Genomic DNA, 27,804 nt, shown 5'->3' with positions numbered 1-27,804 from the left:
TAGCTGATTTAAATGAAAAATACTACCACTACTTTATAAGCCAACAATAACCCCCCAAAACGAATATCCACATGTCAAAAGAACCACAATGTCTAGAGACTTTTGGTAAGTATAAAATGAGCTGATACAAACTACTTAAAAAATATCTTTCAAAGACTGTCTTATAAAGGTAAGAAATACCAATGGCACATAGGAATCAAATATGCAACAAAGCCAGCAAATCAGAAAAGCTCAAGATGAGCATGTGTAGTTAGTCCAAATATGGCTACACGAGCAACGGGGATCTGAAATAATCCCTGTTTGTAACTGTTACAGTGAAATAAAGTATCAGTATATGCCACAAATGAATTTCATAATGATAATATTAAAGAAACCAGACCTTAGAGAACACATACTGCATGATTTCATTTATTAAAGTTCAAAAAGCAAGCAAACTTAATCAATGGAAATAGTGATTTAATGACTAGGAAATAGTAAATGGGGACAGGGACTTTTGGAGTTTTTTCTCATTCTGGGTACTGATTATGTAGGTGTGTCCATTCTGTGAAAATTCTTCAGGCTCTACATGCAATTTGCGTACTTCTCTGTTATACTTCAATAGAAAGTTTACTTTAAAAAAGCTATATATACAATGTTACTTAAGTTTAAAATAATAATACTTTCTCACTTACATTACTTTGAAAACTTATAAATCACAACTAAATACAGTTTCCTGATATGAAGAGAATAGGAGTGAATTGAGTGCTATTAGACATCAATGGAATGATCAACAAAGCTAGAATGTACACCATGGATTAGCTAATAATATGGAATCACAAATTTCCTAACAAGTGTGGGTATGTGAGAGAATCTCATAATGTACATTAATACATTGCAGAGTAAAGGTAGATGGTATATGCACCATATCCTCAAATGGTTCAGAAAAAAATGTGTGTGTGTGTGTGTGTGTGTGTGTATAAAGAGAAATAATGTAAAAGTACAGCAAAATGTTAAGCACTGGTGATTCTGGATAAAGAATACATAAGAATTCTTAACTATTCTTCAACTTTTCTGTAAGTTTAAAAATATTTAAAAATAAAGGTTAATATAAAAGCAATAAAGCCTAAGGGTTTATAAATGACCCAACTGTTAAGATGATGAACAGTTAAAATACAGTGAGTAAAGGAATCTTAACATCAGCCAAGATTCAGGTGACTTTCTATATAAACTCAGGCTTATCAATGAATATGCATCTTGATAATGATGAGACTTCATTGCTTTCTCATTTTATACATATAATTCACTGAGTCATTTAGAGAACCTGCCATTCTAAAATAAACAATTTGTTTATCCTAGAAAATAACCAACACATACCTGTCACGTGTATAACCCAACTTAGGTTCAGTATAATTAATAATATCCTCTGCTGCCCAGGATGGCGACTGATTTCCACAAAGAATCATTTGGACCTCTTCATGGCTGAAGGAACTTAATTTCTCCATTGGAAAAACTTTATTAAACCCATCTACATTTTACACACAGCAAAAAAACAAAAAACATAACTGAGTTTCCAAGTTACAATTTCAAAATCACAAATTTCAAATCAAAATACTCAACTAAATGGACAGAACATAAATATAAATATTTGAAAAAGCAAATAAAAATTAAAGTAGCTTGAAATAAAAACTGTGCTAGGGTTTTAAGTACAGAAATTTTTGCTTAGTATCACAGATGTATATATAGAGAGAATATTCAGACACTATGGTCAGTAGCCAAATTCTGATAATTTCCCAACCAGTTCTTAATGTTATACCAGCCAGCCAAAGCTAAGTTCTCATTTTAAAACTAGTAAGTGATAAACAGTTCAATATATTTTGCCTCACTCTTTACCTGAAGACTTTAGGTTCTAACATGGTTTAATTCATCTTGATCATGTATGCAACTTTATATCCACTTACAAATGAAAAAATAGAAGCCAAAGTAGGTCCCTCATTACTCAGGAAGAGCAAGCTTAGGGTATGCTACAGCTTGAAATGTTTCAATCTGTTCTGGGTACCCTGTAGGATCTAACTGTTGGGAAGACAAAAAACTACAGATGACAAATCTAGAGATTACTAGCATAGTCTAATTTTTGAGTATAGAAGTGTCTCAAAGTAAAAGGAGAGGAATTAAGCTAAAGATCCTTAAAAATTACCTCTGAAGGCTTCCATCTGTTTCTGAATACCCGTATGCATGCAAAAGTCAAACATCAAATCCACATATTCTTCTGCATTATCCATTGTTATCATCTGCAAAGGAAAATTTGTCAAGGTAATTGTTAATATCTAGGAATATTTTAAGAGGATTTTTCTGAATTATTAAAAGCAACATTTGTACCTCATCTTCACCACTTGGCTTGAGATCCACAGCTGTAAAACCATATATTCTTGAGGAAGGGCAAAACTGGAAATTTAAACTGGGAGGGCAGAAAAAAAAAGAATTAGATTAACATTCAACTAACACTGGTGTTTAATTTTAAAACACTGCTGCCAAAACCATGAACCCTTCCCTACACTCAACAGTAACAAAATCTCTCTACCAGATTAGATGTTAAATATGGAGCCTTTTAAAATGCAAACCCCTGTGCCAGAAAACTATCTGGACAACTGTTACCAAACCTGGTTTTGCAGAGGTCGCATGAAGCATCACCTTTCATGTTTCCATGTTTCACTTCCTCCTTATGGTACAAAATTAATGAACTAAAGATTTCTGCAATGAATTATGGCAGCAACATATTTATAAGATTTTTTTTTAAAACCGGAAACTGTTGCTTTACTTAAGTTACTAATGCTCTGTTGTTATTCTCACCTCAAATCAAACCTTGAATATATTAAAGATAACTACTCAATATTATCAAAAGAAGGAAGGAAAAAAGGAAAGCAAAACCTTGCAATCAATCCAAAATCACAGTTAAACATAACAAGGATATAATAATTACATGGATACAAATTAATAGAATCTTATGAAAAATCTGCAGTATCGAGTTAGTTAATGCAGCCACTGGGGACCAGGCTTATTGCAAATTACTGAAGACAAAGGAACAAAAGCTTTAGACCTTACTCATCCATTAGGCTGAAGTATGTATATATATATATAAGTGAATTAATATATATATAAAGCTTACCCTAAATCCTCTATGCTAAGTGGAGGCCCCGAACCTGATGGATTCTTCAGCACTAGTTCTTGTAATTTTGTGTTCTTCTCGTCTTCAGAAAGACTTTTGTTGCTTAAAATCTGGCGCCTCTTGATGGCAAGGTCTTTAATTTCTTTTAAAAATCTGGCTCTGTGTGGGTTTACTAGTTCAAAGTCTTCCCAAGTTAAAATTCCATTAAACCAAGCTGGCGGTTTTGGTTTGGGGGGATCTAGAATGAATTCTGATTTTGAATCCTCCTCAAAGCTTCCTACTGAGAGTGAGTCATGCCCTTCTTCTGTAGAGGCTTCAGATTGACTTTCAGTGCAGTGTAAGTCTCTGTCACCTCGAGACTCATAAATCAGTTTGCTCATATTACTTTTAATGTCCCCCATACACATAAGTTTAAAGAAAGGTTTGGAAATAGGTAAGTCCACAAGTCTATTGTCTTGAATGCATTTGGCCAAGAAAATTCCTAGGAAATGAAAGAGTTTTGTGATCCTTTCAAGCTCATCACTGTCTTGTGGAAATGGAGCCGTAAACAGTCCACATGATCTCTGCACGTAGTATCCAGGAGGTTTCAATCCACCTCCAAGATCGACCTGATTTTTTTAGAAGGAGAAATGCAAATAAAATCAAAAGACCCATAAACATAAAACATCTTAACTGCACTAGATAGTATCTATAAACACACTTTATTAAATATGTTTTGACTAAATTTTATCTTTTAATAATATCAAGGTTATTCACTAATAAAAGCAGAGTCAGAAAACCTGGCTTATGTTCTGAAAACATATCCGATTTTTAACCTTCTAAAAGCTTAATTGCAAATCAAATCATGAAATAGGAAATAAATCTTACATGACGAGATTCATCATCTGGAAAGTTGTCATCACAAAGCCAAGCTCCCAAGTCAGTTCTCTGGAATTCTGCTGCTACCAGAGCATAGAACTCTAACGTGGGCCCCAAACCAGTTCCTTCTTCTCCTAAAAATTCAACCTAAACATGAACAAATAAATTACGAGGGAAAGTAAGCTTTAAAAAAATCATTTCCGTAATGATCCCATTCTTGCCAAAATCCAGTCCTACTGTAATAAGTTTTTTTTTTTTTAAATAGCAGTAGTATAAGCCACACAACAGTTTTTAGTTTAGTTTTCCTAAGAGAAATTTGATTTGTTGTACACTATTCCATATTCAAACACTGTGGTTAGCATTGTTCGTACATCGATTTACTTCTTACAACAGACCTACAAAATAAACTATCATCTCCTTTTCACATCAAAGCAAACCAAATTTTAGATGAAGAGGTTATATCATTTGCTTGAGGGAAATGATGGTATACAGATCTGTGTGTTTGTGTGTCTATTTGACACTAAAACCTAAACTCTTTCACTTATTTCTGACTTCCAGCAATCACTTTAAGGATTTTTATACATAGTCCATGTATTCCAAAAATTTGAGGCAGCTTATAAAAATGTACAGTACATAGTAAAATAATAATTAAGAATTATCTGTGTTAGAGGAATATATGGGTAAAAGAACAGATGAAGGCACAGAAATTCTTCTTTTTGACTGAGCTGCGTGGCGATTGAACCGGTGTCCCCTGCAATGGAAGTGTGGAGCCCTAACCACTGGACTGCCAAGGAATTCCCAGGCACAGAAATTTTAAAGTGAAAGCAATAAGCCTTGTAAATTTTCTAGACATGTATCATATTTACCACAGTCTGTGATCCAAAAAATAAACAAATCAGGTGACTGACATCTGTGACAGGAGAGGTATTTCTTTGTCTCTCATATATAAGGAATATAATCAACAATGCCCACAATAACATCTCTGCGGTAAATATACTGAATTCCCTACTGCCAATTGCTATAAAATTTCTCAATACTGAAATAAAAACCCATGATACAATACCAAGCACAATTTAAGTTAAACAACACTACAAAACACATGTGCTCCAAAAAAGCAGGTATCTTGTGGCACAGCTTAATATAAAGGTAAAATTTGGAGTATCAGAATCCTTTGTGGAATATGATTACTTGGTTCAGGCTTTGCTAAGAAATGAGCAGTGTCCTTCAAACAGACCAAGCACTCTCCCACTTCGTGAGTGAAGATATTCTCTGCTGCTCATTAAGCCATGAGATCCTGACCCTGAGGAGGTGAGCTGACACCCTCTCATGAAAGATGCCCTGCCAGAGGAGAAGGCCTTTGCCCAGAAGGCAGGGGAAAAAAATCCCTCTACACTTCTATCTGATGCAGTTTTTTTCCTAATGTAGTTTCTATGCGGTGGAAGAATAGAGATTGACTCTCTAGTTGTCATTCCTTCACACTAAAAGAAATTTATGCAGTGGTACCTCAAGAACTGATTTCCGATCTGCGTGTATTTGCATGACATTCTCAGCCCACTCCATCAGTGATTCACCACGTGGAACTTTTACTCTTTCATGCTTGAGACGACCAACACGAAACTCTCCGGGATCATCTCGCCTCACACTACTTGTGGTCCTCGTTCTTTCCACAGTGGCCTCACGTCGGTTTTGTAGCCACACAATTGCTCTGAAATAGAAAAACATCTCTGTAGCTGTAGCCTACAGCAACAGTTGATTGTACTACTACACAAAAGATTTAAGGAAATTTTAAAAATAGTATTTTATCAGGTGATCAAATAACACTAATCTTTTTTTTTATTTCCTTAAACAAATTGAGAAAATACTGAGTCTGTATTTTCCCTTTTTATTTTAGCGATTAAGAGATCAAAATAAAGGTCTGTGGTCCAATCCCACACAACACATAAAAATACTGACAAATTCATAATACCTAATAATATAAAAAAACATTTCCTAAATCAGAGAATGTAAAAAATGGTTAAGCTATCTTTATTAAATAACTGAAACAGTATTGTGAGTTTGAAACATTTTCTTTGTAACAATGCAGAGCTAACCCATCTAGGAAGAAAGAAAGACTCCTGAACTAAGAATAAAACGATGAAAGATCTATGATATGTGCTATAACTTTTTGGGTACCCGAGACCAATCAGCTATATACTTTGAGAATCAATTTCCTCACTTATAAAAATCAGAGAGTTCCCTGGTGGTCTAATGGTTAGCATTCAGTGTTCTTTACTGCCTATACTGTTATGCGTACAAATGCTTGGTAAAGGATATAAAATGGTACAACAAATATAACTTATTAGGGAAACAGGCAGATCCATTTAAATTATAACTTTTTTACATCTACTTTGAAATTACTCTGAGTATTCAATCATTCAACAAATATTTACAGAGCAACTACAGTGTGCTATATAATACAATGATAGCAGTGAACAAAACTGCCAGACATTCCTGCCCTCATGAAACTTTCATCTAATGAAGGAGACAGAATAACAAAAAGTAAAATTTATAGTATGTTATATGGTAGCAAGAGAAAAATAATGGCCAAAAGGTATATTTTAATGTTATGTCAAAGCTATTTTCAAGCATTAAATTTTATATTCTTGGGAATTTCAGCAACTAAAAATTTATGTAAACTACTTAAAAACTGTACAATAAATGCTAGTTGATGGAAAACACAGTACTTAAATCCACACTGTTCTAAGAGTGCTTATATCCAACCGGAAACCAAAAAATGTTTAAATGTTGCCAACTCTTTTTTTTTTTTAATTAGGCCATGCCACACAGCTTAAAATATATAGTTCCCCCCACCAGGAACTGAACCTTCACCCTTGGCAGTGAAAGCATGGAGTCCAAACCATTGGACCATCAGGGAATTCCCAAATATTGACAACTCTTTACAAGAAACCAATATATTCTCTGCATCAGTCTTGATATAAAGTATAAGTACATTTTAAGCTTATATAAGACACTAAAAAAGACATTTATTCCAAAAATATAAAAAGACACACTTCCTACCTTGATGCACCAAATGCTGTACATGTGAAATAAAGCTGTCTAGTTTCAAACGGTATTAGAAAAGGGCACTTGCTGGTTAACTGTTCACACCAGTCTGGCAGAGCTCCACTTGCCAGTGCCAGTGGTTCCTGCAAATTAACAAATAACAAAGTCCTATTATTAAAAAAGAAAAAAGGGAGTCGGTTCTTAACAGGAGAAATGGAGGGAGGAAGAAAAGGAAGGCGAGGCAATACTTTGAAAGTCCAACAGATTCAAGAGTTCAACTACTGGTTTTATTACCTCAATTTGCTGCAAAATTTTTGTTGTGATTTTTTTGCTAGTGAATTCATCTGGTGGAAAAGTAAACTGAGGCTGCTCATCACCTTCTGTAAAAGTAATATAATTAATAAAAATATAAACTGACTTATTTGTTTAAATGCCACAGAAATGAAACAAGGATTCTTACAGACCTTCCTGGGATATTCTTGAGTAAGGGTCACTTGCAACTATATACAGAATACGCAGGAGCTGAAGGACGTCTTCCACGCCACATGAATTCTGCCCATTGCCTGCTTTGGCCTGAGGTTGTTCTTTTGTCAAATTAAGAATATCACTACTTTGAAGAGTAGAAATGGCCCCCTGGTTTAACCCAGACTTTGTTCCATGCTCACAAAAATCCTATAGAAACAGGAAAACCAGCCATTAATAATTTTCAAGAAAAACAATATATCATCCTATTAGTATTAATGTGAAAAAACTCAAATTCTTTAAAAAAAAATGTCTTCTTTTAAAATAAAAACAGTATCTCCCAAGTCAAGGCTTAATGTGTTCTAAACCAATGAAATTCTCAAAATATAACTACTGAAAGCCACAGTTAAAACTATGTATTTAGATCCAATGCTACAAACCATATTTGAAATTTTAGCATTGGCAATTAACAATGTTAATTCAACCTCATTTTTAGTATGTCCCAATGAACTGCTCTTCTGCAAGAATACTTAAAAAGCTGCAAACAAAGCACAAAGCCATTCCCAATCAAAACAGTGTCTTGATGCCAATATATACCTTATATGCAGCTATGAGCTGAGAACAATTTCTGTTTTTCCTAATACTTTTATTAGTGCCAGTTAATTTCCAGTGGCGCAGGAAAGCGGCGTCTGCATTCTTCTGCAGGTAGGTTATCAAGTCATTCTTTGGTAATTCATCAGTGCCAAGGTACTGTTCCACATGCTCTATAGACCAACAACCCTACAATAGGAAAAACCAAATGTTGGCCTTTCCTGATTATAAAGTCTACGCTATTTCACATGCATTTCATAAGGTGGCTTCAAGATCATGCATTTAAGCTAATCTGAAGAATCCCATGTTGCTGATTTCTCCCTCAATTATTCAACTGAAACAGTGTTAGTTTTTCTTTGCTTTTCTTTTTCTTTTACTAAGTAGCCAAGAATAAAGATTCATTTCCTAAAAATACTTACCACTTTTCCATTTTCCTTTTCTTTGTCAGAATCCTTCATTTCTCTGTACATAATTCTAAACATGAAGATATTATTCAAGTTAATTCATAAATCAAATGATTTGTGTTATTTCCAACAAGGCTTCAATTCTTTAAAAACATATGATGAGGTCACTATATGCTTAAACACTGAACTTGGAGAATTTATTAAGAAAAAAATGTATCACTTCTCTGCCTTTTGACTAAGATCAAGCATATTAAGAAAAAATATTAATCTGTTAAACCGGGAAAAGTAGCAGAAATCATATTCTTGAAAAAGTTGTTATAAATTTAGCATTATTGAGAAGAAAACATATATCAAACCTAAACCTGGAACTTTTAATGAAATGAATATGCTGTATCTTATATTATAGTTTTCACATATTGTTATAAAAATGAGATGTGTTTGTATGTAGATGGATAAGAGTAAGAAGGACCAAGAGCCCTTATGCTCATGTAAAGTAGTTGAGATCAAATTTTCAACTTTAATTATTCCAATTAAAACTGAAGGAAGAGTATGCCATGATGACCTTTTGTTCTGTCTCAAAAAGACCTAATTACTTTACTGAGCATTATATAAGATTATCAATGATGTTAACAGAACATCAGATATAGAAACTAAGAAAAATAAAGTCACACAGGATGACTATAATAGTTAAAATATTAAACTGTATAAATTTATATTACTACATAATAAATATTATGATAGGTAATACTTACTGAGCACCCTCTACATCCCAGATAGTATTGAGTCTACTTTATATATATTAATTTATGGATTCCTCACAACTACTCTCATTTTATAGATTAGAAAACAAAGTACTAAAATGTTATATAAATTTTGCCCAAGGCCATTGACAATTATTTGTTGAACAGATAAATGAATGAACAAAGAGAGGTATGCTTAACTAAGAGACCCCAAACAAATATAGAAAATATTTACTATTTCATACACAATCTCAGTCAAAGAGTTCAACAATCATCACATAAGGAATCAGTCCTTCCAGTTGTAAGCTTTAACCTTTATATATCAGGAGTCAGAAATGTTCTTATCTATTCCTATAAACTGAGGGATCTTAATCTTTTCTGTTCTTATGATACAAAATATAGAAAATACAATACTTGGCTTAGATACTATGAAAATATCTACTTAAAATATTAAGTTAAAATTTCTTACGTGTATGTTGGCTCCCAAATACGCCTAAGTTTATCTGATTTCACATTGCCGTTACATGACAACTGAAGCAATTTCTGTACATAGTAAAAGATGGTTGATCTGAAATTAGTGAGCGGTAATTCAACTTCACGAGTTGTTCCAAGACCTGTTACTTTTAAAGTGAGGGCTAATCGAGGTGATGGAGTACATTCCACTTCTTCCAAAAGCTCTGAATGAGGTGTTCCTAAAAATACAGAAGATGTGAAAAACATTAAAACAAGCAATCCAGAAAGAGTGCTGTGCCATCAGGAGACAGGTCACATGAAATCTAAGCCTTTCGACATAAATAAGTTAAAGAGATTAGCTACTTAAGATTCTCTTGGTTTCATTTTTTTTTTTTTTTTTAATGAGAAGAATATACCTATGTTACTTAAAGGGTACTAGAGTAGAATTTATGCATATGATATGAATCTCTTGTTTTTATTACGATATACATGACAACTATATGAGTATTTCAGAAAATTTTATTTTTATAAATGAGAAAACTCTAAAATTATTAATAATCTTACATCCAGAGAAAATCACATGCTCAGTTAAAGACTTGTCAACTTTTTATGGATACTGAATGAGTGTATTATGAAGTACATACACACAAAGACAATTAGGTTCATAATTTCAGGAATCTTTTCCTCCTATCATGATAGTGTTATAAGGTATTATTTAATTCATTGCATGACATTCCATTGGACTTTAACTGAAACAATTCCATTCTCAAAACATAATGAAGGTCATTTCCAAGTTTTTAAAAATACTTCTGTAATCATCTGTGTATACAGTGAATACTTCTATGATACCAATTTGTAGCAGTAAAAATATGAAATACATTGCTAAAGAGCTCTATCGAAAATCTGTACCTATTTGTACTCCCTAGAATAGATTTTCCTATTTGAGACATCTTTATTCATACTCTTTCTCACCATTATGCTACATCATATACCACACATTATACTATAAAGTGTACTTAGGTTCATATTTAACATAAGTATCTTTCTATCAAGTAAAAAGTACATTCCACACTAACATTTAAGTCTTCTTGAAGGATAATGTATTGATTGCAATAGCTGACATTTATTGAGACACACATCAGGTACCATGCTAGGCACTTTCTATATTTTACCTCATTTAATCCTTTTAACTACATGGTCAAACAAGGACTACTATTTTCCCCATATAACAGATGAGGAAAGTCAGGCTTGCACAGGGTAGGGATTTGCCCAGTATGTTAGTTTCCTATTGCTGCTGTAACAAATGACCACAAACTGAGTGGTTTAAAACAACACAAATGTATTATCTTATAATTCTAGAGGTAAGAAAATCTAAAATGGGCTGGCAAGACTTTGTTTCTCCAGGGAAGAATCCATTTCCTTGCTTTTTTTTAGCATCCAGAGGCTTCCCATTTTCCTTGGCTCATGGCCCCTCAACACTATGATTGCTGCTTTCTGACTTTGACCCTCCTGTCTCTCTCCTATGAGGACACTTGTGATTATGTTGGGCTCATCCGAAAATCAGGATAATTTCCCCATCTCAAGATTCTTAATCACATCTCCAAAGTCTTTTCTAATGTTAAGGTGACATATTCACAGATTATAGAGGTTAGGACCTATACAGCTTTCGGGGCGGAGGCGGGAGGGCAGTGGAGTGCATGGGGCCATTAGTGTGCCTAGCACATCCAAAATCGAGTTCTAAGAGCTACCACTCAGGCTGACTGACTCCAGAGGCCATAACTAAAACCACTATATTGCTTTGCAAAGAAAAGCTGAATGGGAGTAATGTTTAACAATTTCAATCTAGTAGAAAACAGAATACAAACTATCTACCTTTAAATGAGGCCTTTACTTTAAAACTTACACAAATGTAAAACAGTGTATTTTCAAAATACTGTAATTTAATAGTCAAGACATGGAAGCAACCCAAATGTCTAACAACAGATGAATGGATAAAGAAGAGGTGGTGTGTATATACAGAACTAGCATTAAATACATAAAATTATTAATAAATCAATATTATTTATTAATAAATATATTTTATATCAATATAAAAGAATTAAATAACACCATTTACAGCAACATGGACAAGCCTAGATATGAACATACTAAGTAAAGTATGTTAGAGAAAGACAAATACCATATGATATCACTTAAATATGTAACCTAAAATATGATACAAATTAACTTATTTATGAAACAGAAACAGATTCACAGATACAGAAAACAAACTTATAATTATCAAACAGGAAAGGCAGTGGGGAAGGGATAAATTAGGAGATTGGGATTAGCAGATAAAACTGCTATATATAAAATAAACAAGATCCTACTGCATAGCACAGGGAACTATATTCAATATCCTGCAGTTAGTCATAATGCAAAGAATATAAAAAAGAATACACGTATGTATAACTGAATCACTTTCCAATACAACAGAAAATAACACAACATTGTAAAGCAACTATACCCCTATAAAAAATAAATATATTCAACACTATGTGGTGCTCTAAATGGGAAGGAAATCCAAAAAGAGAGAACATATGTATATGTGTAGCTGATTCACTTTGCTGTACAGCAGAAACTAACACAACACTGAAAAGCAATTATGTTCCAATAAAAACTGAAAAAATAAAATAAAATACTGTATTTTGTTCCTTTAAAAAAAAAAGCTGTATTTTTTAAGGATTTGTGGCTGATATATAGTTTTTCCTGAAACCTGTTATTTACAATCTGCATATACAAGTAGTATCTTACTTTTTAAACTATGTAGTACTTACTACTTAATCTGGAATCTATTAAAATTAAATCACAAAAGATAAAATATCTTATACCTGGGGGTGGAATTTCTAGATCAGTTGTCTGCTGGACGTTAGTTCGACCCGGTCTAGGATCAAAAGCAGGAACCAAAGCTGAGAACTGCCGCTTGAGGACGTAATCATCATCCCATGTTCTCCGGCGTCCCCCTTTAGTTTCGTACTCTTCCTCTTCCTGTTAAAATAAAATTCCACGTACAGATAAACATTATAAAACTCTTCATTATTGCAACAATGGTATGCTATCTATAAAACAAGGTATATGTTGGGTACTTCTCTCTATAGGTATATTATGTCCCTTCTGCTGCTAAGTCGCTTCAGTCGTGTCCGACTCTGTGCGACCCCACAGACGGCAGCCCACCAGGCTCCCCCGTCCCTGGGATCCTCCAGGCAAGAACACTGGAGTGGGTTGCCACTGCCTTCTCCAGTGCATGAAAGGGAAAAGTGAAAGCGAAGTCACTCAGTCATGTCTGACTCTTAGCGACCCCATGGACTGTAGCCTGCCAGGCTCCTCCATCCATGGGATTCTCCAGGCAAGAGTACTGGCGTGGGGTGCCATTGCCTTCTCCGATTATGTCCCTATTCAGCCATATTTCTTAAGCACAAAATGAGACAACACAAACATGTATAGATATATACACATTTCTTAATGATTTATCAAAAGTAAGTAGGTTTTGGAGAAAATGTTTATAAACAGAGGTTTTATGAATTGTGTTTAACAGCTGCTTCTTTAAAGTTCTCAAAACTACTGGAAAAGACAAATGAAATTGTAAGAAGGCTTACGCTTTTGTAAATCAGACCAAATTAACACTTTTGACAATAAAGTACACATGAATATGTTCTTAAAAAAAAAAAAAGCAGCTTTACCGGTGGTTGCACAAATTTACATGTGATAAAATGATAAAGAACCATACACACACATTGGGTCAACTTCCTGGTTTTGATACTGTAATTATGTAAGATGTAACCACTGGAAGAAACTGGACAAAGGGCACACAAGACTTTTGAGTCTCTGCAACTCATTGTGAATGTGTAATTATTTTTAAATACGCTTAAAAAAAAATGAAACCGAATTACATACAAAACAGATACAGCGCTTGAAGCTGATTTAAATTACTTTGGGGCAAATAGTTCAAACAAGTTTGACAAAGTGTTGATTTGTCAAATGATGAGTTCTTGGGGATTCACTGCAATATTCTTTCTACCTCTAGCATGTTTAAAAAATTCCATAATAAAAGCTTTTTTAAGGAACATTTTTCTCCTCTTCTTCGCTTTTATTAATTTTATCAACAAAAAAACCCCCAATGAATTATAAATATTATAAATGTCTGATATAATGATTTTTAAACAATAATTATGTAAATACTTAAAGGTACACATTTAGCCCCCTCATAACACTTAATTGAGATGAACCTTTACAGCAGATCACTGACATTTGATAGGTCTGAAACCAGTTTTATCTGGGATCTAAAACTTCTATATGTGATCTTTAGTAATCACTTCATCTGAAAACTGGGACTAATAATAACTTAAAAGGATTGTTGAAAGCATTGAATTAGTTAATATACATAAGTAGTGCCTAGCACATAATTAAAGATAAATAAATGTTAGCTAATAGGCTAATACTTCTATTACTCTACTGTGAAAACTACAAATCTTAGAAAATAGCTATTAACCATGCTGTAAAGAGCAATACTGCATAGGAACCTGGAATGTTAGGTGTATGAATCAAGGCAAATTGGAAGTGGTCAAACAGGAGATGGCAAGAGTGAACACTGACATTCTAGGAATCAGCGAACTAAGATGGACTAGAATGGGTGAATTTAACTCAGATGACCATTGTATCTACTACTGTGGGCTAGAATCCCTTAGAAGAAATGGAGTAACCATCACAGTCAACAAGAGTCCAAAATGCAGTACTTGGATGCAGTCTCAAAAATGACAGAATGATCTCTGTTCATTTCCAAGGCAAACCATTCAGTATCACGGTAATCCAAGTCTATGCCCCGACCAGTAATGCTGAAGACGCTGAAGTTGAACAGTTCTATGAAGACCTACAAGACCTTGTAGAATTAACACCCAAAAAAGATGTCCTTTTCATTATAGGGGACTGGAATGCCAAAGTAGAAAGTCAAGAAACACCTGGAGTAACAGGCAAATTTGGCCTTGGAGTACAGAATAAAGCAAGGCAAAAGCTAATAGAATGGGAAAGACTAGAGATCTCTTCAAGAAAATTAGAGATATCAAGGGAACATTTCATGCAAAGATGGGCTCAATAAAGGACAGAAATGGTATGGACCTAACAGAAGCAGAAGATATTAAGAAGAGGTGGCAAGAATACACAGAAAAACTGTACAAAAAAGATCTTCACGACCCAGATAATCACGATGCTATGATCACTCACCTAGAGCCAGACATCCTGGAATGTGAAGTCAAGTGGGCCTTAGGAAGTATCACTACGAACAAAGCTAGTGGAGGTGATGGAATTCCAGTTGAGCTATTTCAGATCCTACAAGATGATGCTGTGAAAGTGCTGTACTCAATATGGAAAACTCAGCAATGGCCACAGGACTGGAAAAGGCCAGTTTTCATTCCAATCCCTAAGAAAGGCAATGCCAAAGAATGCTCAAACTACCACACAATTGCACTGATCTCACATGCTACCAAAGTAATGCTCAAAATTCTCCAGGCCAGGTTTCAACGATATGTGAACCGTGAACTTCCAGATGTTCAAGCTGGTTTTAGAAAAGGCAGAGGAACCAGAGATCAAATTGCCAACATCCGCTGGATCGTGGAAAAAGCAGAATTCCAGAAAAACATCTATTTCTGCTTTATTGACTATGCCAAAGCCTTTGACTGTGTGGATCACAATAAACTGTGGAAAATTCTGAAAGAGATGGGGATACCAGACCACCTGACCTGCTGCCTGAGAAATCTGTATGTAGGTCAGGAAGCAACAGTTAGAACTGGATATGGAACAACAGACTGTTTCCAAATAGGAAAAGGAGTACGTCAAGGCTGTATATTGTCACCCTGCTTATTTAACTTATACGCAGAGTACATCATGAGAAACACTGGGCTGGATGAACCACAAGCTGGAATCAAAATTGCTGGAAGAAATATCAGTAACCTCAGATATGTAGATGACACCACCCTTATGGCAAAAAGTGAAGAAGAACTAAAGAGCCTCTTGAAAGTGAAAGAGGAGAGTAAAAAAGTTGGCTTAAAACCCAGCATTCAGAAAACTAAGATCATGGCATCTGGTCCCATCACTTCATGGCAAACAGATGGGGAAATAGTGGAAACAGTGGCAGACTTTATTTTTTGGGGCTCCAAAATCACTGCAGATGGTGACTGCAGCCATGAAATAAAAAGACGCTTACTCCTTGGAAGAAAAGTTATGACCAACTAGACAGCATATTAAAAAGCAGAGACATTACTTTGCCAACAAAGGTCCGTCTAGTCAAGGCTATGGTATTTTCAATAGTCAGGATGTGAGAGCTGGAGTATAAAGAAAGCTGAGTGCTGAAGAATTGATGCTTTGAACTATGGTGTTGGAGAAGACTCTTTAGAGTCCCCTGGACTGCAAGGAGATCCAACTAGTCCATCCTAAAGGAAATCAGTCCTGAATGTTCATTGGAAGGAATGATGCTGAAGCTGAAATTCCAATACTTTGGCCAACTGATGCGAAGAGCTGACTCATTTGAAAAGACTCTGATGCTAGGAAAGATTGAAGGCAAGAGAAGAAGGGGACAGCAGGGGATGAGATGGTTGGATGGCATCACCAACTCAATGGACATGAGATTGAGTAAGCTCCAGGAGTTGGTGATGGACAGGGAGGCCTGGCATGCTGCAGTCCATGGGGTTGCAAAGAGTCGGACACGACTGAGAGACTGAACAGAACTGAACTGATTTTAATATATGTTTGTACCACGAAAAGGCCAAGGGGGATGTTTCAAGTAAGAAAACCCTGTCTGGATTACGGCAGAGCAATCATGGACTTTAACTGGTATATGGAACCCAAGTAGTTGGGCAAGTTTCCTTCTGTTAACTCTGGTTGCTTCCTGCCCTCACCCTGCCCTCTCTGTAGATTTTCCTAGACATGCCAGTCAGTGCTTTACTGTGAAAGGGAAAAACTCCACTGCAGGAAGGCAGACATGAAGATATTACCTGCTCCCCAATAGGTCGGCTCCCCGCTCCAGCTGGGACCTGTGGTAGCTGTGAGGTGACAGCATGGTGTGTTACATCAGAGCGGGAGCCAGCTCGGCGCTGTAGGGACGGACGTCTCAGAATCTGATACAGAAAATTGAAAGAGACATGTCTAATTACATGACTCATATATATCCCTCTTCAGCCTTGACCTGAACTATAAATCTATGTTATCAAAATTGTCATTAGAAAACTTTGTTAGCCATTTGTAGAAAAGTTTTAAATTCATCATACATCATATACTAACACTCAGAAGAAATGTGTCCATGCTCTATATATTTTCCAAGAAAGGTATACAAAAGCATTTCTTGGGAGTTCTTCACCCCACTAAAACCCAACTTAGGAAAAAATGCTTTAATCTTCTAACATTTTATAGAAGGAAATTAAAATTATACATGAAGTTAAAATAAAAGGCGTTTTCAGACAAAAGTTCAATTTTAAGACAACCACAGTTAACAAACACTAGGGGTTCTGGATCATACTGCCTAAGCTTGGGTCCTACTTTCCTTCTTAACTGATTAATTAGAGCAAATTATGTTTTCTATGTCTCTATCTCATAGCTCTGCGTAAGGACTCATGAAATAATACAGATAGTGTCTGCAAAACAGTAGATACCAGAAAGTTCTAAGTATAGCTCTTTGTCCATGCCACATGGCATGAAGGATCTTAGTTCTCCAACCAGGGGTCAAACCTAGGCCGCCTATCTTAACCGCTGAATTGCCAGGGGAAGTCCTGAAAATTGTATTATTTAGGATTACTGTAGCTCTTAACATTTTTAAACCAGCACATCTTTCACACTGGTGCTCTATTTTCTTGCTTCAAAGTTTAACTAGAACGTTGCTTTTCTTTTCTTCATTTCAATTATCAACATCTTGTCTTAGTTAAGAAAATGGGTGACTCTCTCTCTACCATAACCTCCTCGTATTCTTGGTCTTCCTGATTGTCATCTTCATTTTCATCATCTTCCTCGTCTGGCTCTGGCAAGTCCTCATCATCATCTAGCTCAGCTAACAGAGTACTGGCACGGCAGCTATCAAGGAAATCTAGAAAACAAAACCAATAATCTTCCTCTTAACACAATTAACAGAGCATACCAGAGTAACTTTGTGATCTGTTTTATAACACACAGGTAAACTTCAAAAGGTTCAGGTGTAAAGGCCACATTTAGCGATGCCACTCTTTCACCACCACACACAAAGGATGAGTAACAACAGTAAATAGTCCCAGGCATGGCAGAAAACGATATGGGGTAAACGATGGTAACAAACTAAATCCGTATCCACAAAATCATTTTTTAAAAAGGTCAACAATATGGGATATGTTAAAAAATAAAAGCAGCCCTATCACATTCTCTGTATAAGTCAGTGGAAACACAATGGTGGAAAGAGAACACTTTGGAATCTTTTACTGTGTCAACACATATCTGTTTGAGTGCCTACCAAACCTATGCCAAGAATTGCATTAGGCACTAGGTATACATAGTTGCAAACAAGATAGAGATGGTCTGAGCCCCCATGGAGCTTACAGGGGAGAGAGACATTTAAAAAGTAAACAAATGAATACATAAATATAAACTGTGAATGGGAAAAGAACAGAATTTAAGTTGATCAGAGAGAACTGAATTTATCTATGTGACTGGAGAGACTGCTTAATGATAATGACTACTTAAAGATAATGCCTATTTACTATGGAATGATGTTAGGTACAGCTTTATATATCATCCAAATTATCCAGCACATAAAAAATAAACTTTAATCCCTTTTGTCTCCCTCCTTGTTAGGCTCTCTCCCCTCTATCCTCCAGTAAAGATTAAGTCAAATTTACACTGCCCCACATAAGGAAGATGTTGAGAAGCTGTTCTCCACAGGAACTGAAAATAAAAAGAGGAATAATGGGACTAAAACAGGAGTTTTTTATTGGATCTGGAATTAAAAAAAAAAAAAAAAAAAAAACTTCTATGGATAAGAAGGCAGTATATATATTACAAAAGAATATCCAAAAAACAATTTATAATTATTTAGTAGGAACTTGCATTTACAGACTTCTGAACCAAATACAATTTTTATGTCTAATAATTATACAAGACTAAAAATTCAATGCCTTTTACTATGACTTGCCATTGCTTATAAGACACATACTGATTTCAGAATATTCACAGCTAAATTGGCAACATTTTTTCCTTAATTACATAAAATAATCTTATAATTAATAGCATCTTAAATTTGATGAAATATATTACCCCTAACCTGTTGGCTCAGTAGTAAAAGAATCCGCCTGCAATGCAGGAGACACGGGTTCAACTCTTGGGTCAGAAAGATTCCCTGGGGAAGGAAATGGCAACCCACTCTAGTATTCTAGGCTAATAATTCCCATAGACAGAGGAGCTTGGCAGGCTATAGTCCATGGAGGTGGCAAAGAGTCAGACACAACTTAGTGACTAAACAACAAACATGTAAAGTGCCATCCTGCATTTTAGGTAATGGTTCTCATGAATATGATGTGGCAGTACACAAAATAAGTCAATTCCACTTTTAGGTTTATTTCTTAAAGGAAAAAATATGTAGGTATATAAATTCCATTTTTCATGTGTTACAATTCACTGAAGTCAGTGGTTTTACTCATCTTCCCTTTTTTAACCTAGTATAAGGATATTATATAAGGCTTCCCTGGTGGCTCAGATGGTAAAGAATCTGCCTGCAATGTAGGAGACATGAGTTTGATCCCTGGGTTGGGATGATCCCCTGAAGAAGGGAATGGCTACCGACTCCAGTATTCTTGCCTAGAGAATTCCATGGACAGAGGAGCCTGGCGGGCTACAGTCCATAGGGTCACAAAGAGGCGAACATAACCAAGCAACTAACATTTTCACTTCACAAGGATAATATACATATTTTAAAAAGCTCCTTATTTCATACATTTGATTACATTACATAATCAAATCATGTCCCTCAAAACATAACACAGTGAAGGTTTGCATATATAGAAATTATTTTATAATGCAGATGTTATTCTGATCCTTCATTCACCAGCACTGTCAAAGAGTCCTCCAGTTTTAGAAATTCAGAAAAGGAAATTTTAATCACCAAAGAATAATTTTTAAAAGGTAGTCAGTAGCCCTGACTCCTCAATATTCTTTCCCATTAGTATACCTACAACTTTCTTAACCTTCACATGAAATGGCAACCACTCCAGTGTTCTTGCCTGGAGAATCCCAGGGACGGAGGAGCCTGGTGGGCTGCCATCTATGGGGCTGCACAGAGTCGGACACGACTGAAGTGACTTAGCAGCAAAGCTTAAAGTTAACATAGTAATAGGGAGAAGCAGAAGGCCTCCGTGAGGAAAGCCAAAGTAGAAATGCTTATCTGGTGAATTTACGATACTTTGGTGTAACTATCATCATCATTTTGCTACATACATATTTAACAGATAAAGTGGAAACAGAAATATAATGCTTTTCCTAAAATCATAGATCGTCAGATCCAATTCTTAGCTTGGAATACAAGAGACCACATTCTCAAAAAAACGAAAACATATTAAAATGATGTATAGACAAGATAGTACTTAAAATATATCTTCATATAAACTTTATATATTTGAAATTAACAAAAGTAATTTTGAAAAAAGAACAGGTGATAAAGGATTGTGATAAAGGGTATTCTAAAACAATAATGATGGTAGTACAACCTTTTTGGAAGGAAATTCAACAATTACTCTTTTAGGAATTTACCCTAAGGAAATACACAAAAGTACAAAGGATGCTCACTCATAACAATGCTGATGGTAATGAAAAACTAACTTAAATATCCAATCAATATTAAATAATGATCATACAATCAAACAGAGGAATATCTGGCAGCCATTCTATGTTGCAGAAACTCACTGAATTATATTAAAATGTTTTTACAGTGTACTCAGTAAAAAGAGCTGTCCAGAAAGGATAGAATTCCTTTTTTCTTAAAGAAGAGATACATCAAATGATATGTATCAAATGACAACAGTGGTAGGGACTAGATGATTTTTATTTGCTTGAATATTTCCCTTCTATGAAAATTTTTACCGTTCTAATATGATGATTAGAAACATTTTTATTGAATCACTGACTACATACCACAGGACCTTCAATAATGTAACTATAAAACCTTCTAAGCAAGAACTAATTCATCTGAATATTTCAAATGTTACCTAAATAAAGAATAATTTCCAGAAGACTTTGATAACTGTTGTGATACAGTGGTTTATAAGGAAAATTTGGTCTTCATCTCTGTCCTATATACTGAGTTTCTTAAACTCTTGGAATTTCCTGAGATAAGAGCAATAGAGGTGTCGTTTGTTATTTATAACTGGAGTTGTTTTAATGAGGAGACTTTTAGAAAGCCCTTAGGTAACCTAAGGATGGGGCTGCTTGTTAGTGGAACCAACCACAGTCAGAGGACTGGAACTTTCATCTTGCCCCTTAGACCTCCGGGGAGAGGAGCTGGAGACTGAGTCGCCAATGGCCGGTAATTGAATCATTGGTGCCTAAATCATGAAGTCTCCAAAAAAAATAAAAGCCCTGAAAGGTTAGGGGTTCAGAAAGCTTCCAGGGTGGTAGACATGAACACAATGACAGGCCAGGATGGCTCCTAAACTCCATGGGGATGGAAGGTCCTGTGCTTGGGACCTCCTGGACTTTACCCTGTGCATCTCTTCCATCTGCCTGTTCCTGAGTTATATATTCTTCTCCTCTTCTTTTTTTGGCCGGATCAAGCATCTTATGGGATCTTGTTCCCAATCCAGGGATGGAACCCTGGCCCCCCAGCAGTGGAAACATAGAGTCCTAACCACTGGACTACCAGAGTATCCCCTATATATCCTTTTTATAAAAAACCAGTAACCCAGCACATAAAATGTTTTTTCTGAGCCCTGTGAGCCACTTCAGCAAATTAATCTAACCCAAAAAGGGGGTTGTGGAAACTTTCAGTTTACAGCCAGTCAGTGAGAAGCACAGATAACAATCTGGCTTTGTGATTAGTGACTAAAGGGGCAAAGGTGAGGGGTGGGCAGTGTTGGAGAACTGAAACTTTAACATGTGGGATCTGATACTATCTCCAGGTAGGCAGGTAGTGTCAGAATTGTGGGAAAACTTTACACACACTTGGTGGTAAGAGGTGCAGAAGTGAAGTTGTCCGTGAGCAGGGTACTGAAAGTACACGAGACACACAGGAGTATTTTTCCTCTTATACTACAATGTACAAAGAATTATCAATTTATAAAGCTTATTAATCTATCACACTTCTTTTCTTACAAAGATGTCAAATTATTACGGTTCTTCTAATAAAACTTCACTACTGACAAAAGGCCAAGAAAAGGATAACACACAGAAATTCCTAGATGTCTATTTGCAACCAGATAATTTAACAGTTCTGCACATCACTTTGAGTTTTTTCATCACATATAAAGCTGCCATATTTATAAGAGAGAATAATCCTTTTCTAATCGAAAATCTAAAACACCCCAGGAGAAAAATGTGGTAAAAACATCACCACATAAATATCTAAGTATTTTATACTTTAACTTACCATATAAGGAATATTCTGCTTCCTGACCTGTGTCACTCTCACTGGAGGTTGATGTGAGGCTGGTGGTTAAAGTATTACTTAAAGACTGACCAACTGATAAAACTGTTGTTGCTGTAGCTACATTGCTGCTGCTAGTAACACTGGATGTTGACATAGTCACTGTCGATGTAGTACCGGGTGTGGTCAAATTAGGGAAACTCTGAGCACCCATAAGAGGAGAAGCTAAGGATAAAAATGAAGCAAATTAGTACAAAAAAGGGAGGACTGTGTAAACCTAAGAAAAACTATGTTGTATATTTAGAAAAAAGAATGCAATCATGAAACACTGATTATTAAAAGGCTGAAAAGCAACAACTTTGGGAACCCAACTGAAATCCAACTAGAAATTCTTGTTTTTATAGCATTATCATTTTTTAGAGTTAAGCCTAGCTTTTAAAATAAGTGAAACAGGCACTGAAATTACTCCCAATGGTATTTTCCAAGGGAATTACTCTGACCCATTGGTAGCTTTAATTAGAATTAAAAACTTTCATAAGCTAGTAGCAATTCAGGACCTAAGTAAAAGTTATGCCAGTATTATGCTCTCATTTCGACTGACTCTGATGACAGTTAACAGCCATCTATTTCCTTTTGTAATTGTACTTAACATTCAGAGGAGTGAAAAATAGAAATGTGTTATTTTATTCTTCAAAATTAGAAGAAGAGGTTCTTTATCAGGTCCTGATTAGAATTCTTAAAATGTCACAATTCTATAGAACTTAACCTTATATTCCTGAAGTGCTAAACGTGACACAGTTGTATATAACAGGGTTTAATGATCTGGTTAAAGACTAGAGCCAGAATCCACTAAACAAATCCTACTTTGCATCCCTCCGAGTGGAAAAAGCATTGGGTTCTATAAGGAAAAGCTCACTTACTTGCTGTGCTCATCACATTCCTCCCCAAAGTATTAGTGTTGTTATCACTGCTGCTTCGGCTTAGATTCATGTTGTTGGTGGCATTAGTCCGTGCTATGTTTGCCACTCTCCTTACAAAACTCTCCAAGCTAGATGTTTCTCTTGAGGACAGGTTAGGTACACTGGCACTGGAGCTCATAGGGGCCCCGGCAGCCAACAAAGAACTCACTGACAGTCTGTTACTTGCTGAAGAGCTAAGGGGCCGTTGTGAAGCTGCTTCTTTATTAGTTAACTCAGATACTGAACTAACATCAGGAGAACTAACACTAACAATTCCCATGGATATTGCACTAGACTCCCCAGGAGTACGCGCAGAACTATCAGGGCCTAACTTTCTTTCAGCACTTTCACTTCCCGTTTCCGCTGTTAGGGTGCTGGTACTTGCACTGGAAGATGACCCTACTTCTGTTTGAGGGACGTTTTCAGCAGATGAGAGAACAACAATTGGTTCATGGACATCAGCTCCTGAAACTATACTGTGTTCCATTACAATTTCTGATCTCCGTTCCGTTTTGGTCGAACCCAAGCTGATGTCGCTGCTACTGGCCACGCTACACACAGAACTGCTGCTTCCTTTTCTACTTGAGGAGCCTGCAGCAGCAGATGTCTTGTCTGGACAGTTGTTTTTCACCAAGCTGCTCCATGATTGCGTTGTGCCTGAAACAGTGGATGAAACAGGTTTGGGTGATGCCACTGTATCAGGGTCGTACCCTGGTGCAAGCTTGAGGTCAAATTTTCCTTCTGCGCCCATACGGTAAGAGTTTGAGCCACCAGCATCCCAGGTGACATCAATCCAGCCTGGAAAGGGACAGGAGTTTGTGAGACCCAGCAGAAAGCAGATAGGAGCGTGTCAGACAGTAGCTCCACAATATGGGATCAGCTTTTCATCAGTGCTGTACTTCTCTGATTTTCTAGTCATCTAAAGTCTGCCAACTAAAACTCAATCCTTCTGTTTCCCTTATTTCTGAACTGTTTGTTAATATTTAAAAACAACATAAGGGTCATGTTTATAACTACTGGAGTATCTTTCAAGGGGAAGAACTGTTAACAATTGTAAAAAGACGGATAAAAATGGTAAACTATTGCAACTTCAGCAAGTATACATGAAATCTAAGTAAAAGCTTTTTTAGTTGCTAAATATGATCATGTGGTCAAATGTTTATAGAAAAAAGTGCTGGCTTAACCATTAATTTCTAAGTTTGGGCTAAATCCTATAATTGACGGACAAAATATTCATTTATCACTGTAGAAATTCTAGGCCACTAGCTCAAATAACACTAAGTTAGCATTTCGGTTGTGTTCTCAAAGTTCAGTGGTTACTTGGTTCTCTTATGATTAAAATTAATAAATCTGAATAAGCACAAAATTCTAAAATCAAAATTTTAAAAGTATGCTAAGCTCTTTTATTAGATAGAACCTATACGGTAAAGCTAACAACATGAAAAGAACTAGTGAGCATAATATTAAATCTATATTCACTTATACTTGGAAAACAATACTTCTTTTTTAAAAATGGTAATTAACTGCCAAAAACAAAATAAATTGCCTATTAGAAATAAAATTAATACAAATTTTACAATCTTATTTTAGTGTTATACGCTAATTACTTCAGGGGAAAAAAAGCACATAAAAATAGTCTTTAAAAACTTTAAAAGTACTTTACCCACACACACACACACACTCTCATGCATACATGCACACACACACATGCCAAGTTCATACATGTTTACAATGAAACTCAGAGGGGTTTAAGTAATATTAAATTACCTGTGGGAATTATCTGCATACAAGTTGTTTGAGAGGAAACTGACTGCCCCAAATCTACATAATCTAGTTTAGATGAGATTTCAATTGCCTCAATTTATTCTGTATGCTGAATTAACCTCTGAAGAATCAACTTTTAACTATCTCTTCTGCAACATGGAAAAGTGTGAGAAAAGGAAAAGTTCAAAAACATACCCCAATCCCAAATAAAAATTACATTTGTATCGTGTTAACTGGTCCCAAAATATACTGATAACTTATCTCATAGCACATATCAAAATCTGTAACTATATGTTTTATCTGTTTTACCAGAAAGCATGGGATCATACTTTTTTGTTGACCACTGTGTATCTGAAGTCTAATAGAGTACCTTTACATAATAGGCACTCATATTTGTGTGATAAATTAAAAAATGGATATTCCTACCAACACAAAGGTTCTTTAGAAAGGGAAGAGATTTGACACAGCGTAGAAAAATAACTAATAAATGTAAACCATTCAATTACACTTCAGAATGTGTTTAAACTGATCACTGACAGGAACTCAGAAAGGGTACATATCCAAAAGTGGGTATTTACAAAACTCTGAAGTCCTCTTTAGATAAAAAGAGTTAGTAACAACTAGCCATTATTAAAAATGGTTAGCTTAAGTATTTGAAAGCTAAGAACTCTCTATGATGTAATGGTTTTAAGGTATGACTTTTCTACATTTGTCAGATCAGCAAAAATAAGCCTTTCTTATATGCTAAATTCTGAAATTAAGATTTCAATTTTCCTATGCAGTTGCTTTACTTGATTCCAAACCAAGAAAAACACACAGTACTTATATATCCCTAAGTAGCTCACACACTTAAAAGTCAAACAATTTAGGGGAAATAGACTATTAACTAAGTATCATTAAGATGCGTAAAAACAAGAACATTGGAAATTTCTGAAATGAACTATTATTATTCAAGTATTATTGTTTTTTATGAATTTTGGCAGCTGCATACATGCTCATTCACTATAAACCTGCTATGATGATGATCTGAAATTAGGGTACAACTAAACAGAAATTTAATTTCTGTAATTTCAGGGACAGAATCTTAAATGTAGTAAAAGCAAAGAGTTTAAGAAAACAGGTGCTTTTATTACATAGTTAAGATATCAAATGCTAGTCATTCTCTTAAGTATTGTCACTTTTATTATCTCTTTCAATATTTGGTGTAAATTGACAATATGAACATTTTACTTTTTTAAATGGTAGGCAAAATTCATAAGAACCACCACTGGTTAGGCAAATTATCCACTAATAAATGAGTCTTTTAAGTTATAAGAAAAAAGTCTAGCCACTATAGTTGCTTTTGGGAGTTAATAGCATAAAGTGGGTATGAACTTCCTTAAAATCTACAGAATCAAAAGTTAAAATGAACTGGATTTTAAAAAATAATGCTTACGGAACATGAAAGTTTAATATCCCAAAGAAAAACTGGTACACTGAGAAACATTTTGAAATATAATTAATAAATGAAAACGCTACAGTTTTTGTTCTGTCCTTTACTGAAACATGTTTAACTTAAAAACATTAATGCTTTTTCTTCTATATGACTTATAATAGAACAAAAAATTTTTGCCCGATTCTTGTGAGACTAACAAGATAAAGAAAAGCATAAGAAATTAAGATCAATGGAAACTTATGAATAATCAACTAAAAAAGAGAACAAAAGGAGAAGAAAAATATGTCTTTTAGGGTATTCACCTTATACTAATTTATTAATAAAAATTACTTCAAATTATTAGCAGTAATTTTTGAGTCAAAACCTAAGAATTAAAAAATTTTCCACTATCTAAGTAAATGATTTTTCCATTTAAACATAAAACCAATAGATGGGTTGTTATTATTCCTGGAACATTTATTCAATTTATAAACTATCTCAAAATAACAAAAGAAAAATATGTTGTTATGTAAATAGTCGATTTCTACACTACAAACGCTAAGCACCTACTCACCATTATGCAGTTCTCCTGTGACGGTGCCTTCTCCCTGTGGGCTGCCATCCTGATCGCGCCATTTCCAATCAAGGCCTCTGATCACACGAGCCCCTGGAACCATGTACTTCAGTACCTGGGAGCGAACTAGACGTCTCTGTCGTCTAAGATTAGCTTCTGCTTCCTTAGCTGCTTTTCCTATAAACGTAGAAATTAGACAAATACAGTCAAAGTCACTTTCTATAAGTACAATTGTTTTAGTAAGTTAGAAAAACCTACTGTTCTCTCTTTACCTAGCTGATCTTCACATACTCCATTTACAGTGCCATAAAGTTCAAATCCAGATAGTGAGAGATAGTGGGTCTGTCCACTCGCATTCTTTCCCATCTGTTTAATTCTGACATGTCGCCACCCTTGTTTCTCATCCTTTGGTGGATCAAGAGGCCAGGTGGCTGTTGACCTGTGAATGTTAGGGAAAATATTACATAATATTTTAAATATATGAAAACTACATTTAAGGTAGCAAAGATCTTTTTTACATAATAGAAAATTATGTGAAAAATAAAGTAACTTTCATGTTCAGTCAACAGTTTGTTACACAAAAATCAAGAAATCAAAGAAGAAAAATAGCAGTTAAGAACATGAAAAATGAAATGTTAAATGTATATGATTAATTTGACTCATAACTCTAAAAGATTTATAATTAATAAAATCCAAAGAAATAAGAAATTTTATGTCTTTATGATAAAAAATATATTTAATTTTTTGCAAAATTTTAAATGAGATATTAAAACAGCAACTTTAAA

At 35.1% G+C, this 27,804-nt stretch overlaps 2 protein-coding genes across 21 annotated transcripts in view; one reads left to right on the top strand and one right to left on the bottom strand.

Annotated features, from left to right (window-relative positions):
- AP4S1 (adaptor related protein complex 4 subunit sigma 1) overlaps positions 1 to 5,450 on the top strand; it is a 49,957-nt gene extending 44,507 nt beyond the window's left edge. The window contains exon 6 of the mRNA XM_081548067.1: positions 5,426 to 5,450. The gene's annotated coding sequence lies outside the window, so the exon portion shown is untranslated. The remainder of the gene's footprint in view (positions 1 to 5,425) is intronic.
- Positions 1 to 27,804, bottom strand: part of HECTD1 (HECT domain E3 ubiquitin protein ligase 1) — a 74,045-nt gene that overhangs the window by 1,258 nt on the left and 44,983 nt on the right. For 6 of the 20 annotated variants that reach the window (XM_081548011.1, XM_081548012.1, XM_081548010.1 and 3 more), the window contains exons 23-41: positions 27,292 to 27,458; positions 27,020 to 27,196; positions 23,229 to 24,065; positions 22,312 to 22,533; positions 17,663 to 17,796; positions 16,715 to 16,837; positions 12,563 to 12,719; positions 9,709 to 9,931; positions 8,515 to 8,569; positions 8,102 to 8,284; positions 7,507 to 7,714; positions 7,337 to 7,422; positions 7,058 to 7,185; positions 5,504 to 5,705; positions 4,010 to 4,147; positions 3,143 to 3,750; positions 2,356 to 2,434; positions 2,174 to 2,267; positions 1,354 to 1,504 (exon numbers count right to left, since the gene is read on the bottom strand). In XM_081548011.1, coding sequence (XP_081404137.1) covers positions 1,354 to 1,504; positions 2,174 to 2,267; positions 2,356 to 2,434; positions 3,143 to 3,750; positions 4,010 to 4,147; positions 5,504 to 5,705; positions 7,058 to 7,185; positions 7,337 to 7,422; positions 7,507 to 7,714; positions 8,102 to 8,284; positions 8,515 to 8,569; positions 9,709 to 9,931; positions 12,563 to 12,719; positions 16,715 to 16,837; positions 17,663 to 17,796; positions 22,312 to 22,533; positions 23,229 to 24,065; positions 27,020 to 27,196; positions 27,292 to 27,458 — 3,972 coding nt within the window. The remainder of the gene's footprint in view (positions 1 to 1,353; positions 1,505 to 2,173; positions 2,268 to 2,355; positions 2,435 to 3,142; positions 3,751 to 4,009; positions 4,148 to 5,503; positions 5,706 to 7,057; positions 7,186 to 7,336; positions 7,423 to 7,506; positions 7,715 to 8,101; positions 8,285 to 8,514; positions 8,570 to 9,708; positions 9,932 to 12,562; positions 12,720 to 16,714; positions 16,838 to 17,662; positions 17,797 to 22,311; positions 22,534 to 23,228; positions 24,066 to 27,019; positions 27,197 to 27,291; positions 27,459 to 27,804) is intronic. The other 14 variants (XM_081548024.1, XM_081548023.1, XM_081548026.1 and 11 more) reach the window with 11 other exon arrangements.

The sequence above is a fragment of the Giraffa tippelskirchi genome, chromosome 12 (genome assembly GCF_054371585.1).
Source record: "Giraffa tippelskirchi isolate mGirTip1 chromosome 12, T2T-mGirTip1v1.2.pri, whole genome shotgun sequence".
Lineage (NCBI taxonomy): Eukaryota > Metazoa > Chordata > Mammalia > Artiodactyla > Giraffidae > Giraffa > Giraffa tippelskirchi.
The sequence above is the reverse complement of the archived record's forward strand: the minus strand, read 5'-3'. Positions and strand labels throughout refer to the sequence as shown.